Consider the following 20,756-nt stretch of genomic DNA (forward strand, 5'->3'; position numbering starts at 1 on the left):
TTCATCATTTGGTTAGTATCTGCAATATCTGTGTAGCATGTATCATCATTGTTAACTAAACTAATTCTCTTTGCTTTGATCTATGCTACATTAGGTAAACATGTTGTATATTGACTCTTGCAGTGTTTTCCAACTGGCCCCCAAAGGTGCGACCATATCGACAGTACACGAATGACAACTTATGGGCGGCACTGATGGCAGTAAAGTGTGGTGGCAGTGTGTATCGAGCCTCTAAGGAACATGGGATTCCCCGCAAAACTCTGCGCAACTGGATGAAGCGATGGAATATAAAAAGCAAGTACGCAGCACCTGTCAGGAAAACAGAGTGAAGACTGGACAGTAGTACGAAAGCTACTTCGTGTTACAATGTCAGGAACCGATTCAGTATTTTGTTGTTATGTCCGAGTGATTCTTTGACAAAAGTTTCATTGCATGCATTTGAGTGGTGTGTTACCGTATATGATAATTTAATATGTTATTATTTGTGTTTCTTACAAGGACATAATTAAAATTTTAAATTATGTCCTTATATTTTTATATACATCGTAAACTTCTCTCAATTTTGACAAATAAATAATTCAGTTAATTCTTTTGAAAATTCATAATGTATAAAGGTCTGATGTTAGTGATGTATGTTATACACATTCGTCATTTTCAGTTGACATATCATGTGTATGTTTACATTACACAATTTCAGTTAAGTCCCATAAGTTGGTCTTAATTAAATATTAGCAGGTCTACATTTATTTTTTTCTTTCTACTAACTTAAGGAAGTTTTGTCATCTGATTGATATTAATTTTCCTCCTGTCATTGATAAAGTGTTGCTAAATAAACAAAGTAGAAAATAATAAATGGTGTTTTAGTGTGCATAGAACTATGAGTGAATGGAGATGAAGATCCTTAACTTTCTTCGAAAGAGGTGTGAAGCTGGGGAATCCTATGTCATGCATTTGATTTGTAAAATAGTTCTGGTCTTGGAAGCCGAGAAAACAAATAAGTCTCTCAAATAATTAAACCTTGTTTAAAAGCTACCTAATGAGGGTTCAACAGATATTGTAATAAAACGGAAAAGTGTTTTTATGTGGAGAAGAAATCAGTGAGTTGAGCAAATATTTTAGAGATGAGAGGGTATACCTAGCTATTCTGAAATAATTTAGCAGAAATGCACAAGTATTTCTCTCAGACTCATATTATGTTTGCAGTGCAATTCTGTGCCCACGTGTATTAAGGACAAAATAGTTATGTCCAATTCACACTGCAGTGAAGACTACGACCAATGTATTCTTGTATGATGATAGACATAAACACTCTCTTAATCTCGGCACAAGACATTACTTTCTGTGCCTTACTTCCATTGAAAAAGTAACATGGACATGATGCCTATTTTATAAGAGCATGTAATTGATAATCAGACTTCTTATCAGTCCAGAAAGCTCTGTATAATGAATGTAAATCATGTCCGTGTTTTGTAACATAGTTATACTGGTGTTCACTCTAATAATATGGCTATAAAAATGCATAACAGATAAGAGGCAGGCCGGAAAAAATTACATATACAAGAATTTAGAAGTGGCTTATTTTCGATTCCCTAAGGTAGTTTGCATTTTATTTATTTGCTTTTTGATCTCTCTCTTCCCCCCCCCCCCCCACCGAAAGATATTGAAGCAGGTGACATATGCTACCTTCCAAATTCTTACCAGTCCATTTGTGACCATCCTGCCATTTGGAACAATACTAGATAATTTCCTGTATTATTGCAGCATTGTTGAATACAATAAGTGTAGAAACAAACTGTGACCTGTTACTAGGACTAGTGGTTTTCGTAAAAGGCAATTTGGTATTGGAAACACTCTTTTAATATGAGTTTAATGAATTAAATTTATTAAAGAAAATTGCAATAATATGCTTATAAGATAGATTTTACTTATGATAAGAACAATGTTTCTGTTACATTTTGAACTGTAAGCCATTAATCATTAATATAATGTAGGTATAATAAATTTATAATTTAAATCTTAAAAAACTTCATTACACAAAGACATTTTTAAACGCAAATAGATGTATATCTACAGAATATTTGATGATTTCAGGATTCAAAGCAAAGTAAAGATAAGCTTTCATGGAATTCTTACAATTACTGATACTTGTATGTTTGCTAGTATTTTAATACTTCCTTTGAACTAATTTATATAAATTTTGTATAAAATGGTAAATGTATCATTTCCCATGAGAAATATTCTACTTTTATGATATCTGCAGAATTAATAGGTATGCTTGTAATATGACAACAGTAATGGAATTGGTAATTCCTCGGGCTTCCTATAAATAAAAACAGAACAGGAGTTTTAACCTCACCATGTCTGTCTGTTGAAAGTGCAATACCTTGTATATTTTTATGGTAGTGTCCTTGCTTAAAGAATTTTGGCTGCTTGATGTACAGTGTGATTCACAACCCAGTTGACATGTTTGTTGGGTGCCATGTGCCCAGTTGTTATGACTCATGTGGCAGTAATTGGCAATATCACGGAATGTGTCTGCTTGCATCATGCATCAAGAGAGTGTTGTGGACAGTTTTCCGAAGTGCGAGTTCCAATGCATGTAGGAATTCATCAACTGTTGAATAAATTCAAAATTACTGGTTCAGAGCTGAATAAAAAATTAATCAGTGTTAATAAGTGAAAAATTTCATATCATTCATGAATTTCTGAGTGATCTCTTAGAAAATCTTTAAGAAAAAATGCATTGCAGCCAGAGGTTTCTTATACTTTCACTCAGAGAGAGAGAAAGAGAGAGAGAGAGAGAACCAAAGTTTAGAACTTAGTGACTGAAATGGAAAGATTGAGCCGTAGAGAACCTGCTGTCAGAATCGCTTATTGCAATTAATTTCTTCATTCATTAGACTGTGGTGACTTAAACTCCTAATTAGTGTTTTATTTTCATGGATGAGTTAATTCTCAAAACAATTGGCATTTGTAAAATGTAATACCAAAGCTAATTCACTCTCTGTTTCTGCAGATTCATACTAAATGAACATGCAGCACACGAAAATATGCTGTTCAGTAGTTAAGACCAAAAACTGTTATTCATACCAAGAATATACCAGCTGTATGCTACAAAAAAATACACCATAGACTGATGCAGACAATCTCATGATATTGCTAACTGCCATTGCATGAATCATACATACGGTACAGCTGGGGAAGGTGGTGATTGTGAAATTTTGAGATTTCTACAAGTGAAATTTGTTAAATTTCTGAAAGTAAGTTTGATCTACTTCAGTGGTAAACATAATGCAAACACATTTTGTCAATGAAATAAATGGAACTCTCCAAATTCCTGTATTTAATCATGTGATTCAGTGTTCCTTTATCTTATCCTCGTTTCTTGAGCATTACAGTAAACCATTTAAGTAAAAGATGGTATTTGAGCAAATTTAACCTATGAAGATTGGTTAAAAATTGTGTCACTTTTTCGTTAAAAACATATAGTATTTCTCTATTAATTTTTTTGATGAGTACAGATATACTGTTACGGTCAATCACCAGCTGCATCATCATTTCAGAAGATAATCTCAAAATGTTTAAAAAAATGTGACCACTGTAAATATTTGTAATTGTAATTTGTTATATCACATTATGTACTATTATAATAACGTTTTAGTAGTTACTGAAAATATATGGAGTATAAAACAATTAATTTGCTCATCTTATTATCATTCATGAACCCTAAAGCAGGCATGTCAGTAAAGGAGAAATAAGCGAAGAAGCTAGTTATCTCACTCCACTCAAAATCGTCAACATATCATTAACACGTGGTCAAACTCCTAGCTCCTATATATATATTTTTTTTTTCATTATTTTTATTACATACGGTCTTGTTATCGAGTGCACTTTTTTGCTCATCTGTGCCAATGTTTAGTCGTTACTACTTTATATAATTTGTTTTAATTATGAACAGCTTATACGTAAAACAGAGAGTCTGTTATTATAAGTAGATTTGGGTTCACTTTTAATGGCTTTCATCTTAAAGAACAGTTATTTGTAATAATATGTAGAATCAGTTACGCATGCTATCTACTATAGTAAGGTTGCGGAGTTTAGGAAAATTCTTGGCTCTGAGAGAATGGTGAAGTTCAAATTCTATTTTTTTTTTTCAAAACACGTGACTTCTGTATTATTTTTAGATGTAACAACTCGAGTCAAAGAAATACAGGTACTTAAATTACATTAAATTTCAGTGGATGAGTAATAAGATTTCTTTGTCCATTGTTTTAGTTCAGAAAACCTGCCTTTTCATTGTTTGATATAAGTTTTTTTTTTTTTTTTATTTTAGCACGTTAAAGCTGGGCTGACTGATATTCCAACGATTTCAACAAAGAAAAATAAAAGATGTTTAAATTTCCAGGTTGATTCTTCGATAATTGTAATTACCAAAAAATTATTTATACTATCAAACACAATGGTTGTAAATTCAGCTTTGCTTTGATAATTTTAAATTTAAGTAACCAAAGTTCGTTGACAAATCACAAAGAAATGCCAAATCTCGTAGGCTGCAGTCAAGTCAATTCCAGTATTACTAAATTCTGAAAAATAAAACACACACGTGAAAATTATTTATTATATGCATACAAAACATAGGATCCCTGTCTATCTAAAATAAATAAATAATTACTGAAAAAACAAATTGCCAACTTCCTTCTCCAGGAAATTCTTCCATTTCGTGCAACATATCGGGAAATAAAAAAGGCCTCAGTAATTTTTTTCCTCGCTGTCCAAAAAAGATTTTGATTCCAAATTTTTTCTGTGCTTTCCTTAGACATTTATATATGAATCCTAAAAAATAAAGTGCAATTGATTGCTCTTATAGGAGCTATGACATGTTAATGTTTAACGGTGCTGCTGGAGTCTAGCAGAACAAACCGTCCACGTACAGGTTCCATCGCGTCAAAACATTCTCCTCGAGAATCTCAGATGGTCCATTACGTTGCCTGTATATGTGAACGCTACCATACAAAACGCGTTTTGCAATATTTTGACGTAACGTAACTGGTCCATGACATGATGACATTCCGTATAATGTGAATCGACCTTAATTCACGAAATAACTATAATCTTACGAACAACTGCACAGAATTATAATCACAGAAATACCATATGCCAACATTCAACACCATGCTACAACAAGTGAACTAACATAAAAAATTAAAACAGCACGCATGCCAATACATCTTACTTCAAACAATTAAAGAAAACCGAAGAAATCACTCTGTTATATAGTTGAGACGAAGAAATCACTATGTTATATAGTTGAGACCACTATCTGGCACGAAAAAGATGGCCAACATAATGAGTCAGTTATGGTTGGGTTGTCATGGCAACCAACTTACTTCCTCATCCCCCTCTGGCTGGACATACCACTCTAGGATACACTAGGTCTCACTCTCTAGGATATGATAGGTCTCACTCTCTGAAAACCCATTATAGCCTGTAAGTGCCAGTAAATGTGTAAGTTTCTTAAGCGGCTAAACTCAAGCACAAGAAGATAGGTTTTCGATAAGTGTTAATGGTGACAGACAATACAAAATTACAATTATTTATAATGATAAACGATATAATGAATACATTAACTTAAAACATATATTTAAATAAATAAAATAGGTGACTCGGCAATTTAAACACATATGGAGAACCACTACTGTTCAGTGCAGAAGAAGATATCAGATGATAGATGACACTAAGATTATATGGATCATATGCAGAGACTAAGAGGAAGACAGAAAAGAGGGAAGGTTGGAGAATGCTGGGTTTACAGTGAAGGACCTGCCCTTGTGCAGAGAACTATGAATGAATGAATGAAAGAAAGCCATCTTACTTGGCAGAAGTAAGGGAATCTTCATAATTATTGAACTTCCTCCAAAAAACCTTTGAAAGTGTGTATTTCTGATACTATGTGATTTTAGGAGATTTACAGTTTTTGCAACAGTGATCATTACATGTTCTACTTTAGCATCCTTTGTGCAATTTTCTTACCTGAGAATTATACGTAAATTGCCTTATGGTATCAGAAATTGGAAATTTATCAGCAAGAAATTGTAAAATTCCAACAAAACCATTTTTGATACCAAGTACAACAAAATCAAAAATGTATTTTCAAAAAGTGACTGCATGCAGAGGTCTAAAAATTCTTCCATAACATTCAGTTCAGGGTCAGCACCTTTGACGAAAACAGCCAACTGTGCCGTATCTTTGAAATTATTATTAGTCTCATCAAGAACCAATGAAAACGAATTAAGCTTCCTCCTCATCCCCAAATTTATGTTAATTAGCTCTTAGTGCTTTCAGTTACGAGGGGGATCCAGGAAATAACGACCGTTCGCGCATACCCGCCTCGCAGCTGACTCCCCTTCCTTGTTTGAAGGTCAACTGGCTTCCTTAACATGTGTTCTCATAATGTTGTGAGTACTGGTTGCAACAAGTCGCCATTATGCATTTTGTGATACTTCAAAATGAACGACGTGATTGATAATCCCGCCGACTGTGAGGTGAGGAGTGTGATTCGATTTTTGAATGCCCGACATTCGAAACCTGCAGAAATTTACCGGCAATTGAAAGAAGTAGTGTATGGTGATACTGTAATTAATGAAAGAAATGTGAGAAAATGGTGCGAAATGTTCAACAATGGGCGAACAAATGTCCACGATGAAACTCGACCCAGACGCCCATCACTCATCACAGAAGACCTGAAGACTAAAGTGAACGACAGAATCTTGCAAGACAGGCGCACATCACTCGACGAATTGCATATTGCCTTCCCTGACATTTCTTGTTCTTTGCTTGGTGAAATTGTGTCGCAACATCGTGGCTACCACAAAATCTATGCCCGTCCGCACACTGCTGCTTCAACTCGAGAATTGCTGGATCAATTCGATTGGGAAATCTTTGATCATCCGCCCTATAGTCCAGACCTTGCTCCTAGCGATTTTCACCTTTTCACTAAGCTGAAAGACTTTCTGGGTGGTACGCGTTTTGGAAGTGATGAAGAGTTGAAGAAGACAGTGAACACCTGGCTTAATGAACTGGCGGCAGAGGAGTATAACACGGGAATTCTAAAGCTAGTGAACAGATACGACAAATGTTTAAATGTAGGTGGTGATTATGTAGAGAAGTAAAGGAAGCTTCAGTTATGTAACAGACTTTGTTTTTTCAAATAAATATATTTTTTTTAATTATTACAACAAAACGGTCGTTATTTCCTGGATCCCCCTCGTACATTAGTAATTCTACTATCAACAGTGTTGCATGATAAGCATATCGATTTTAAGATACTTATTTCTCTTGGGGAAACATTTTCAGATTCTTTAAAAGAGTCTCCCTCAGAGAAACAGCGAAATATGTAAGCTATTTTGTAAGAAATGTGATAGCTGACATGGACTACCATTTCAAGAGCATCCTTCAGAGTCTATGAAGTTTCATTCTCAAAATATTCGAAAGAGAATTTACATTTTAAACCATTCAATTGTCATTCTCGAGTCAATTATAAGTAGAAATGAAATTTAAATAGTAAAAAAAAAAAAACTATGCTAGCCAAAAGATATTTTCTTACTAATCTAATTTGTCTGAAACATGACACATTTAATTGTATATACATTACAATGAATTGTTATAGATTCTTGATAAAGCTTCTTTCCCATAATCTTTCATATATTTTGTTTTTAAAATGCCATTTTATATTGTAATGGGATATTCATTCATCATCATTCAGTCATTCATAGTGTTTTGCCCAAGGGCAGGTCTTTTACTGCAAACTCAGCATTATCCAATCTTTCCTATTTTTCTTCTTCCTCTTAGTCTCTGCATATGATCCATGTATCTTAATGTTATCTATCATCAGATATCGTCTTCTACCCCAACTTTTCTTCCGTTCACCATTCTTTCCAGTGCATCTTTCAGTAGAAAGTTTCTTCTTAGCCAGAGAACCAAGCCAATTTCTTTTTCTCTTCCTAATCAGTTTCAGCATTATTCTTTCTTCACCCACCTCTGTCTAGCACACCTTCATTTCTTATTCTGTGGAATGGGACACACACTACGGCCACATCTTAATGGGAGTAGTGGAGTGGGTTATAGTGGCAGGAAGGAGTGGTGACTCGGTTGTGCCTGTTGCTGACATGCCTTCCCTAAAGAGTTATGAATATTTCTGAACTTTGTGAAGCAGTCCTGTGATCATGTTGTAATACGTACAAGTATTTTGTAGCACTAAAACATTGTTTATATATTTATGGTACCGGTAATTATTTTGTGACTGACAGCATGTATTTTACGAAGTAAAGACTTCCATATTAGATATTTTGAAGTTTTTATTATGTACAGAAATGTGAGAACTGTTTGCTAACATACTGTGTAAGGAGTCTACAAGACGATTTCTTAATATGTTGATCTAATGAACATAAAGAGAGAGTCGACATATAGATCAATTCTTAACATTCTTGCAAACAAATCTCACGTTTAACCTTGTGTCTATTAGTATAACACTTCGTTGGCATTTATTTGTGAAGGCTAAAGTGATGTTGCCTGATTTATGTGATAAGTAAGTGTTAGTGGACAAAGCCTTTGATGTGAGGTGCATGTCATTAATAGTGGTGCCCAATAGAATTATCATCCCTAAGAAATTTGTAAGGTTGAGGACAACATTTCTCTATAATAACTGACGGAGACATAGAAAGATTTTTTTATAAAATCAATATGTGAAGAGTGCAAGGGAAAGATGGTGAGGATAATTCGTTTGCATAATAATTTTTGAAGCTGAAAGTTTGATTTAGCAGTAGTTTCGTAGAGTTGAGGGAAAATTGTCATTTATCATTCTTATGTCAACCATAATAGTGATAATATTTTCGCAAATAGAGATTAGAATGCACAGATTTAAAAGAAAAAAAGGCGACATAGCAAGCAAATGCAATGGGAAAATTGTACATTTATTCAGATAATGTTTGAAAAAGATGCTGCAATCTGATATAATTTCATTATTACTGGTAACTGCTAAATATTACATAAACTCTCATTCATGAATTATACGAGTATTACAGTTTCATAAAATACATACTTGACACATTCATTTAAGCCTCTAAACGTAACTTAAATGTTAATGAATAGACATGAAGTTTTTAAAAATAAGGAATATGTTACAAATGTGACAAAAATATTATAATTATGTGCGTGTAATTAATACATTATGTTGACTGAAGACAGTTTACCCTCTTTAAAGAACTCAAAATGCACACGGCCTAAAAAGAAACTGGACTAGTCTCTTTTTCATAACGAAAATACCTCATTCTTTCAATTTAAATAAATAAATTAAAAACCTGCTGTAACTTTATAAGTTCATTTTAGGAAGACAAGGTCTAAAATTTCTTTAACAACTGGATATTACTGCCCTCCAACCTCAGTACTCTTCACGTGGTTTAATTTCTATAAATATCATCTGTTAGAATTGAATTCAGGTAAAATTTTCTAATCATTTTCTGCTGGTCTAATGATACTATGCTTGCCACCAGACCAGAACTTCAAAATTCTTAGCAGTGTTTTGTTCAGAGAGGATTCTCCGCAACATTTATCAGGCAGCTGTTCCTTGCCTTATCAAGTTCCCTGCTTTTGGACAAATGTTTGTGAAAACCAATGTCTGGATTTAAAACTACGGGGCAAGTCTCTCTCCATACAAAGTAGCAAACTAAGTAGCAAATAATAGCTCATCTTAGCTTCTCGTTTGCTGAAGTTAGTAGGTGACATTGTGTCTGGGGCTGAAGGATGGATGGGCCTCTAAAGTAAAAATATAACTGTAATAATAATAATAATAATAATAATAATAATAATAATGTGAGCAGTTTTCATTATTGTATAGATCAAAAATAGATCAGATTTGCACATACTTTCGAAAATGCCATACCATCATATGCACAGTTGGAATGCATCTCGTAATAACAGGAAAAATATGGAGTGTCCATCTACATGAACTCTACCATTTTAACTGCTAGTAATTTCATTGCATTTATAAAGTGGTGCACCAATACCCAGTAACACATGAAAATCTATAATGATACATATGATGGACAAGGTCCATTTCGTCATCACTCCATAGCATTCCCCAAATGCTGGCTGGCGATGTGCAGAGGAGGCTGGCCTAGAGACAAGTGGGGTTGCCTGCTAGAAACCTAGATATGCAGCAAACCTTAGTGTAGTCAGCACATAGCTTGAGGGTTAGCACAATACTTCAAAAGTCGCAGTGCTGGGTCGTAGTACACCCCCTCTCCCGAAATGTTATTGCATTTCATTCCAACCCTTCCTGAATGCATAATTTACACCTTGTAAAATTACGCTCAGTAGCACGACTGAGTTTTTGTCTCATAAAATTGTGGCAATGTTAATATTGTTCTTTTAAGTCATTTAATATGTGAGAGTTTTACACATACCCTGTATCATTAAATTTTCGTCGTAAGTAGCAATCGCAGAAATTTAGATGTCCATACTTGATAAATCAGTCAATAATTGAAGATCATATTTCTAATGTCGCACATTGAGAAATTTAGTGTCCAGTTGTGTTGTCTTCGTTGAAATAGCCATGAGTTTTTCTCCTGTCAGTCAAGAACGAAGTCTTCATGCTATTAATATATCTCACATATCAAACTTATTTTTATGTAATTTATGAACATATCTTGCCATTATTTGCTTGGTATATTTTCTTTGGCATCTCCTCCAGAATGCATGCTTACTTGGTTTCTCATAACTGAGACTGCTTACTAATTTACAGCAGTTTAGATTAACACAAAATGAGCATTATACTTACTGAAAAATTTAGAAAATAATAATAATATAACAGTCTCAAAGTAATAATTACACAATGTTATATTTGTCGTAAATTCAGAGTAAATGGGTTGACAATATTGAAATTTATTGCACCATAATCTTGGAAAATAAAGCATGAAACCAGCACATGAGATTCGTATGTGATGTTTCACTTTGCCATGGGAAGTGGCTGTGCTGAACATTTCCATATAAAATGCATTATCACATGAACTTCCTATCCTGTTACTCAGCTCTTAGCTCTGACCATCACCATAGTAGTTGTTGTTGATAAATAATATATTTATTTTTTCCATGCATTCTCAGGTGTCTAAAATAAAACCACATCTTCGTCTGTCATCCTATTAAATGTAATGGATTCGGCCTTGCAGATCCCCCAGTTCAGAAATGTAACTCTCTACTTTTGCAGAATTCTGGATGATCTAATTGACCATCTCTGAATGTATTAGCCAATCAACCATTAGAAGCAAAATTGAGATAATTTAAAAGTAACATTGTTAACATGTTAAGTCAAAACTTGCGCCTTTTACTTCAATTACAGTTGTTCTCAGACAAATAATTAAATATATCGTTTAAATTTAACATAAGAAACCTAACTCGAAATGTAACAATTGTAAAAAAAAAAAAAAAAATGCGCAGATATTGGTTTCAACCTGGGACATATTGGTACATGTTAACCAGACAGTTAAAGTGACCTCTTTTCACACTGAAAACCTGGATTCAAGTCCTAAAAAGTAAAACTGGAATTTATGGTGGACCATAATGGCGTTTGGACAGGATTTTGTGGGGTCCTTATATCTCCTTACTGCATCATCATAATTATCATTCCATTATCGTTATTATTGCACCTCAGTTCATTGTAGATCTATGTAGTGGATGCACCTAACATCTAGGACAGGAAACTGATTTATGGCTTCAGTGCATTAACCCTGGACAGGGGTGCTTAGCTGAAGATGCGCAATCATGTGTAGGCTACCAATGGATAAAAATTATCTGAATATAGTGCACATTTTAGCCCGGCCTCTAAATTAGTACCGTACCATATCAGTAATTCTAATCTCTATCCTGACTTGCTAAACTGAAACCATACTTGAAAAATTGAAATTCGCCACATTTACGATCAGATTAGGTGACCTTTTTATTGTATAATTGAATAGATTTTATCAGTAAATATTCAATATTGTGTATTATCCTTACAGACAGTTGTTTGTCATGCTAATGAATTAATATTGCGTTCTGTCGTCTTATTAAGGTTTGAATGTGAATGTGTTTCATGTTGGTGATTGATAAAAAATGAGTCACTGGACTATCTATTGAGCACCATTTATATCAGTTTACTATATGTGTTGTCAGTGTAAGAACTGTTGAGTTCACTAGTCTTTATTTTGTCCATTGCTTTATGTATGGTTCAGAATATTACATGGATTCATTCTTGAATATGAAACAAGCCTGTAGATCTTTATATGATATGACATGTATACAGAATTTTAGACTGAAATAAATTATCTTTGTCTTGATATTTTGTTTACATTTTTTCTTTTTATGTTTTAAAGTGAAACCTTGCTGTTACAATATAAAGTAATAAGAAATATTTTTAGGCACCAACAGAAATTACTGAAGAGTTTTTAAAATAAAGTCCTACTTGTGTGATTTTTTAGTTCCACGTAAGTTACATTATATAGCTGAAAGTTACATACAAATTACACAATTATAAAATATCCATATGTACAAGATCTTTCATTTCATTTATTGTATTCCATAGATCTTGCCTCAGCATTGAAGCTTTAAGATTTGAAACAAGTCAAGAGTAATAGAAAAATGTAGCGAGGTGAACAGAAATTTTTTGGATCTTTCGTTTAGAGTAGCCCTGTTATTTTTATAATCTTTCCCAGAATTTTATGTTTTGGGAAACATTAAAAGTAATTTTATGACTGGAAGTTAACTTGAAAATTGTCTTTCCTTCTCAAAGTGAAAGTGAATAACATGTCACAAGTGATTATTCTCCTTTCATCACTTTCAGAATATAGCTACATCTTACCCAGTCTGATATAAACAAAATACATTTAGAACCAACCTCGTCCTTTGAAATGAAATGCCAAATATTAACCTTCTCCATTATGCAAGGGAAGAATGGGTATGAAAAAATGCAGAGCTACTGAGAGATCTTTCTTAAGTGTTAAATCTCTTCAATAAAACAGAAGTAGCATAGAAGCCAAGATAAATTGGATTATAAAATATAAAATAAATCCTGAAATTATAAGAGAATTATTATAAAGATACAATTCACAGAGGTGCTAACTATACGGATTTTCCATAATTGTTACGGATTTCCCTTCCCACTGCCACTAGTACGGCATTTATGGTGAAAGGGAAAAGTATTGCAGAAAAGCAAAATTATCATATCAGAAAAAAATATACACATACATACATACGAGTATATCTGTGCGTACGTGTGTGTGTGTGCGTGCGTGCATGTGTGTGTGTGTGTGTGGCCACCATTATGGATGAAAATTTGTTAGAGAAGAGATGTTTAAGAGTTCATCTACTAGAAGATCCACGCATAAAAGATTTATACCACAGAAGAATGAGTTTACTGTTACCATAAAAAGAACAAAATAACATTCATATAGAATGGAAAAATTTTAAACATATCGTGATAAAGCAACTTCAGAATCTCTGGGGAAAAGGAAGAAAACTTTAAATAGAAAAAGATTCAAGTATTGGAATGAAGAAGTGAATATTCTGGTGAAAGAGAAAAAGAAAGCTTATCTTGAATACCTAGCAGCGCATTCACCTGGCTATAGGATGGAGTGTTAGAGAAAATCAGCAATTGTGAAAAGAGAAACTCGTAAAATAAAGAGAGAGAGCTGGGAAAATTTTGTAACCAGCACTGAACATGATGTAGGCTACTTGGAAGACGGACAAATGCATTTAAAATTTTGAACTGATTAAATAAAAATGTAAAAGGTGATATGCAAATGAAACTTATCCCAGAGAAAAATGGTTATATTACTGTCATAAATTATGGAATGAAGTAGCAGACTGTCAAATGAAGACCTCAGAAGAAAGAGGACAGGTAGATAGCATCTCAACAGAAGAATTAACAGCAGAGCTAAAATCTTGAAAAAATCACAGCGCTCCTGGATTGGATGGAATAAACATGGAACTTCTAAAATTTAGAATTTTCTAAAACAATTTTTAAAATTTTTTAACGCATGCTGGAAAAGTTGCTGTATCTCATACGAATGGCAGTGAGCCATAGTTATATCTGTTTATAAAAAAGGGAATATTAGTCTGCTTTGTTCAGATTGCTAAGTTTATGCTAAGCTAATTATTAGATGACTAAATACAATTGCTGAAGCACTCGTATTACAGGAGCAACATGGATTTAGAAGAAATAGATCATGCATTGACTGTGTTTTTACTGTCACACAACTGATAGAAAAACACAGACAATTTAACATAGATACATAGGCGGATCTAGGGAGGGGCTAATGGGTGCTTTAGTCCCCTTTGGTCCGATATGGCAGATATATTTAAGGTTTTTCTTTAAGTTCAAGGAGTTGTTTTACTTTGATGAAATTATATACAACAGTTTTATTTCTACCTTACATACATGTCATCAAAGCATTTACTAAGGGTAATCGTACACTCCATGAATAGTAACTAGCAGCAGCCAGGACTAACAAGTGGTGACAAGAGTATGACAAAAATGTTAGCCACCCCCTGTAGGGAATCCTGAATTCGTCACTGCCTGGACACATTTATTACATTCATTGATTTTCACAAAGCCTTTGATAAATTAGATCGCCAGAAATTGTACATTCTAGAAGACAGGGTTTCCCAAAACATTTAATTAATGTGATACAGATTTTATATTGCAATACTAAAATAAAAGTAAAAGTAAAGAATAAATTAAGTGATGAACATAAACTCACGACAAGGGGAGTTAGACAAAGGTCCCTCTGTCCCCTACACTTTTTTAATTCTACATTGACAAAATCACTAGAGACTGATATGAAAACATATCCAAGTTTTACCAAACAATATCCCAGTAAACTGCCTGTTATTTACTGATGATATGACTATTATCACAAATTCAGAAGACAATTTGCAAAGATTTATATACAAATTAAGCAAAATTTCTGATGAATATAATTTAGATATAATAATAATTTGTGGTGCTACAGCCCTTGAAGGGCCACAGACCAACCAGCTGGCTGCTGGCCTTAAGCCCACATCCCGAAGCAGAGGTAGATGATCTTTCAACCAGAATGTAGATATTGTGTGGTTATTACGATGATTCCCCCAGTTATAGCTGACTTTTGCAACCGGATTTCGCTACCTATCATAGCTCTCCACGTGCATCATGATACTGGGGTGGGCACCAGTCCCATACACTGGCCGACATTTCATGAGAAAATTTCTTCCTCCATGAGGACTCAAACCAGCGCATATACCATAACTCAAGTCCTAGGCAGGATGCCTTAGACCACAACGCCATGGCGTGGAACTATAATTTAGATATATCCCTGAAAAAAAAAAAAGTAATGGGCTTTATGGGTAGGTTGCCGACCCTCCTGTATTTCCCGGGATCTCACGTATTTAGCCCTAATTTTTAAAAATCTCTCGATTCCTGTATGTTTCTTCTCTTCGAGCATTTTTCTCCCTTATTCTTCCATAATGTAAAAATCTATTTGAAACATTTAATTTTTCTGTTATTAAAGGTGATTTATATGATGGATTCTGTTGTTCCAGAGATGCAGTGAAATGTGCAATCTCTGTAGAAGGTAATACTTGTCAGAAATAGTTTTAGGGCTCACTAGTTTAAAAGCAAATAATGTTAGAGTTAAAAATTTAGAAAAAAAAAAACTAATGAGTTTGTTGTAAGCATACCAGGCAGCAAAGCTCATGCAGAGAGTGTTTTCTCTTATGAACAGTAAGTGAACAGATGTTGGAAACAGGAACACGACACATTGAACCAAATTAGAACTGCAAATCACTGTCAACTTCAATTACTCATGTAGGGAATTTTTGCAATTTGTTTGAAACTATTACATGAAGCTAAATGTCTCAAAATACTATTAATTTAAGCCTAACTGCCTAAGTGTAGTATGGTTTTCTTTAGTACCACTAACTGAAATGTATAATTTGTCAATTTTCTATGTGAAATATTGTAGGTCGCTTAGTCTCCGATATTTTGTTCAAAAACTGTTGGCAACCCTATATATGGGTGAAGAACACATAAGAACAAAAGTGATATTGAAAGATCAAATACTGGAACAAGTTGAAGAATTCTGCTAACTGTGTTTCCATGTATCTTACATAAAATTGGCTGATGTAAAGAAACTCGCAAGATTCCAAAAATTAACCCACACAATTAAGAGAACCTTGTGTGGTAAAGTACAAAAAAGACACCATAATTAAATTTTAAATTTGGCAATCCCTACCTTAACTTACGGATCTGAAACATAAACTTTAATAACAAGAGATGTTTCAAGAATCGAAGAAGCAGGAATGAAATTTCTTGGACCAATAGTAGTCTACACACTACTCCACCATAAATGCAGTGAATAAAACCGAAATGAATTGCAACTTTCAAGCATAAACTTCACAATAGAAACATATAGAAAGACCACGTCACAAGAATGGAACTTCAAAGACTGACACACAAATTATATTGCAGTATACTTATGAGGAAAAGGTAGGTTGTATGTCCAAGAAAACAGGCAGATCTCTTCAAAGATGGAACAGGCCATGAGGCCTAATCCGTGAAGTGAATGATGATGATGATATGATATATGTATATATAATATATTTTCCAATTGAAGATGAATTTCTTAAGGATGCAGAAGTTATAGATATTTCACACAGAAAAAATGTTTCATATTCATCTCTTAAATATTTTATTCAAAGAACCCAAATTTGGTTAATGAAGGTGAACATGATAAACTTAAAGAGGAATTTTCAGCTTACAAATGCTACATTTTGACGTGGAGGAGATCAGAAGAGAGCTCCAGCTTGGCTATGGATGGAGAGGGCTGAAGATTATAGCTCAGCATCGATCTGAATTACGAAATCTTGTTGTAGCCCTATACTACACACCAGGACAAGGACCTGATAATGATGATGATGATGACGATGACGACGACGACGATGATAATGATGACGAATGCGATACTCTTCATGAATACATTATAAATGGATCTAAAAAATATATGGAAATTGGACCAAAATTTGCAGATTTTAGAAATGAAAGTGAGTATAAAACTTAAAGTGAAGTTGTTTTTGCAGTAATAAGTGCCTCATAGTAAATCTGCTACAGAAAGAGTTTTCAGTTTGTGAGAAAGAAATCAGACAGAATTCAGGCTTACATTAAACACATCAACACTGGAATCACTTCTGTTCTGAAGAACAAGATTACATCATAAGAAGAAATATGCTCTAAGAAGAAATTTGCAGAAAAACATCTGCTAGATACCAAACATGCCATAAAGCGATTTTTTTCTCGCAGAGTAATGACAGGTAATGTGTAATTATATATAATATGCTTCACATCTGACTTTGCTAGAAGGAGAGGCTGAGGCACGCGCACAATGGAATTGCTGACAACCCATTTGAAAGGTAGGCACCTCTGAATTCAGTGTGGTTTATCACAGAATCACTGTTTTTTTTTTTTTTGCAGCACTTTTAACTTGTTATTGTTCCCGACTCTACAAATGGGTTTCTAGAACATCTCTGAATGTACAAGTATGAAAAGTTAGCTTTAAAAGAGACTCATTTAATAAAGATTTAATACCTAATTTTAATATGTCAAGTTTTAGCAATCTTCAGATTCGAAATATAAAATTCACAGTTATTACCAATATTCACAACATTAATCAAAACCAGCTCGTCAACATAAGACATGCTATACTCTTCTCGTAATTGCCAAGAATCAAAATAGTACTGTCTTCTTCATTAAAAGTTTCAGGGATTTTCTTCATATTATATTTGTTCTTGTATGTGGAAAGATTTTCAATTGATATGTATATCTTGGAAATGTCTTACCAATATAAGAGTTTTTTTAATGACGTTCAGAGCTCGTCTGAGCCATGAAGAAATTTGTGATGGACAAATTAGCCACAAGAGTTATTTTCAGGGTTTTCCCGTTTCCTCTCACTATCATCATTATACCAATACTCCACAATCACGCTCTCTCTGCAAGGTCCCAAGCCAGACTTCCAGAACAAATAAAAATTGTTGAAAGTGTACATGTTCTATTTAATATATATACATACAGGGTGTTTCCGAGGTGGTGTTACAAACTTTCAGGGATGATGGCGAAGGGCACATGTATCAATTTGAGATAAGGAACCATGGTCCGGAAATGACTGAGTCGAAAGTTATAAGCAAAAATAGTTGTGTGGAAATGGAATTGTAATTTGACACCACGTGCCTTCTTTCCCTTAACCTTTGGAACAGTCATGGAAAGACGGTATGGGCTGGATGACGGATGGTACTTGGCCCGATACAATCTGTGAGCTTGTCTACTCTTCCCATTGGCTCATCCATATTCGAAAATCAGGTCTGCTTATTCCACTCTCATGTACTCCTCCATTTCACTAGGACTGATCGACTAGACACTGCAACTTGTACACATACACTGCTGTCTACAGACGTGTATATCAGGACCAACATGTCTGTTACACATTATGCTATCTGCATTGCTTTAGTGTAGTTTCCTGTCCCCATTCCTCAGACAGCGCACTGAATGGAATACTGTAAGTAGACAAAGTAAACAACGTCAGATGAATACAGTATGTATAAGATGTACAGATAAATACACATAAATAAGGTGTACAGAGGAATAAAATTATTTCATTTCCAGACAACTATTTTTGCTTGTAACTTTCGACTCAGTCATTTCCGGACCAGGGTTCCTTATCTCAAATTGATACATGTGCCCTTCGCTATCATCCCTGAAAGTTTGTAACACCACCTCGGAAACACCCTATATATATATATATATATATATATTGACATTCAAAGATAAGTTGAGAAACTATTTTGGTTAAATAATATTTCAGTGACTGCCATTTTTACAAAAAAAAAAAAAAAAAGCTTTGCATTCCTTGCATATTCAATATGCACATTCTATATAAGTATGCAGAAAGGAGTAATTTTACACATATAATACATGAAGACATCGACATCAATTTTCATTTAATGCTCACCATTGAGATTGTCCAATAACAATAAAAACAAACTTCACTGCTGAGAAATCTGTACCTCAGAACTATTATAAGTCCAAATCGTTAAATTTTTAGATTATAGCACTACTGAATTCCTTAGGTTGAGATCTGTCTGAAGGTATACTCTGTTAAGTCCTGGAGCTGCTGATTTCGGATTTAATGTATTTTTTTCAAAAGCAAATGATCATATATAATGGGTATACTACAATAAATCCCATGTAACTCTGTTTACTTCTATTCGTATCTTATAATTTTCAAAGTATAACTTACTATGGTTCTCCTATACTACATATAAAAGAAATAGTTTTGTAACTTTACCAGCTATGCAATAACTAAGTTAATATTTGGTATGATATTGAGAAGTGTTATGGTCAGTAAAAAATAATAATAATAATAATAATATTATTATTATTATTATTATTATTATTATTATTATTATTATTATTTGGTAATTATACTGAAGAAATATTTGTGAAGCACATATACTGTATACATCTCGATTGATGGCATAGTAGACTTAGTACCTTGATACCAAGATAGTACATACAAAATGCTATGAGGGCAGGCAGAACTAAAACAAATCAGGTTTTCGAACCATCTGTGGTGTTATTTCTAAGAGAAATTGACAGTAAGACCTAGATGACAAAGTAAATAAACATTTCCATCTGAAATGGTAAATATTTATTACTTTGAATTAATATTTTAAATAAAATACGGTACCAGTACACAAATTATATTTAATCCGCCTTATTAAAGCATAAATTTAAATACTACGAGAAATAGTAGTACTGGTAACACGAGTTTTTTCATGACTTGAAATAATATAATTACCATGTATCTTAATATGCAGATTCTGAAAGTAAACGAAGAGTGAAGACTAGTGAATATGCTAATTTTCTAGTATGTGGTACGATAATTCAAAGTTACGATTATTTTATGTTCAAAAACACAAAGATTGTGTTGGTCTCAGAGAAAAACTAAGTAATGATGCCATAATATTTATCAGATACAGGGGTTAGTGTTTGTGGAGAAACTAATTTCTTTTTTACAAATCATACTCCTTCACCTGCTCCTTCTGTTTATGAAGATATTAATAATTACGTATTCCATTAATATATAAATACGGTAATAACGTCATATAAGTAGATTAACATTATTTCATGAAATGAATGTTGGTGGATAACAATGTTACAAAGACGTGATAAAATAGTATAGCAGAGTGAACACGTATATTAGGCTGACCAGAAGTCCCCGATTTTTGGGGACAGTCCCCAGTTTTGAGTTGCTGTCCCCGGGGAGCAAATGTCCCCTTTTTGTCCCCAGAAATTTTTATTTTGTTTCAATGACATTTTACACATGAATATTTAAGTATCGTGATGAAACTGCTGTGATTCATGCACATTTCTGAACGGTTCTCAGTATGAGACAGAAGAACTAGCAAGCACAGTACAAGATATTCTGCACTCTTTGAGAAGAACATACGATATACTATCTATGTCTTCATTTGCATTGTGCGGAAGCGTTAGAACAGTTCAAAAAATGAAAAGTTTTGTGACAAATCAACAGGTGAAAATTGGTGTGATGTTTTTCAACATTTCAAAAAAAAATTCTACTCCATTTGAAAATCTTCTCAAAATAGTGTCATTAATCATGTGTTTTTCAGTAAGTAAT

General features: G+C 33.6%; 1 protein-coding gene across 5 annotated transcripts in view; it reads left to right on the plus strand.

Moving 5' to 3' along the window:
- Positions 1-20,756, plus strand: part of LOC138701658 (protein bric-a-brac 2-like) — a 150,272-nt gene that overhangs the window by 111,357 nt on the left and 18,159 nt on the right. The window contains exon 5 of one of the 5 annotated variants that reach the window (XM_069828784.1): positions 124-12,368. The exons of 3 other annotated variants lie outside the window; for them this stretch is intronic. In XM_069828784.1, coding sequence (XP_069684885.1) covers positions 124-329 — 206 coding nt within the window. In that variant the 3' untranslated portion in view covers positions 330-12,368. Of the gene's footprint in view, positions 1-123; positions 12,369-20,756 lie in introns of those variants that run through there. One more of the 5 variants, XM_069828782.1, reaches the window with a different exon arrangement.

The sequence above is a fragment of the Periplaneta americana genome, chromosome 6 (genome assembly GCF_040183065.1).
Source record: "Periplaneta americana isolate PAMFEO1 chromosome 6, P.americana_PAMFEO1_priV1, whole genome shotgun sequence".
Classification (NCBI taxonomy): Eukaryota; Metazoa; Arthropoda; class Insecta; order Blattodea; family Blattidae; genus Periplaneta; species Periplaneta americana.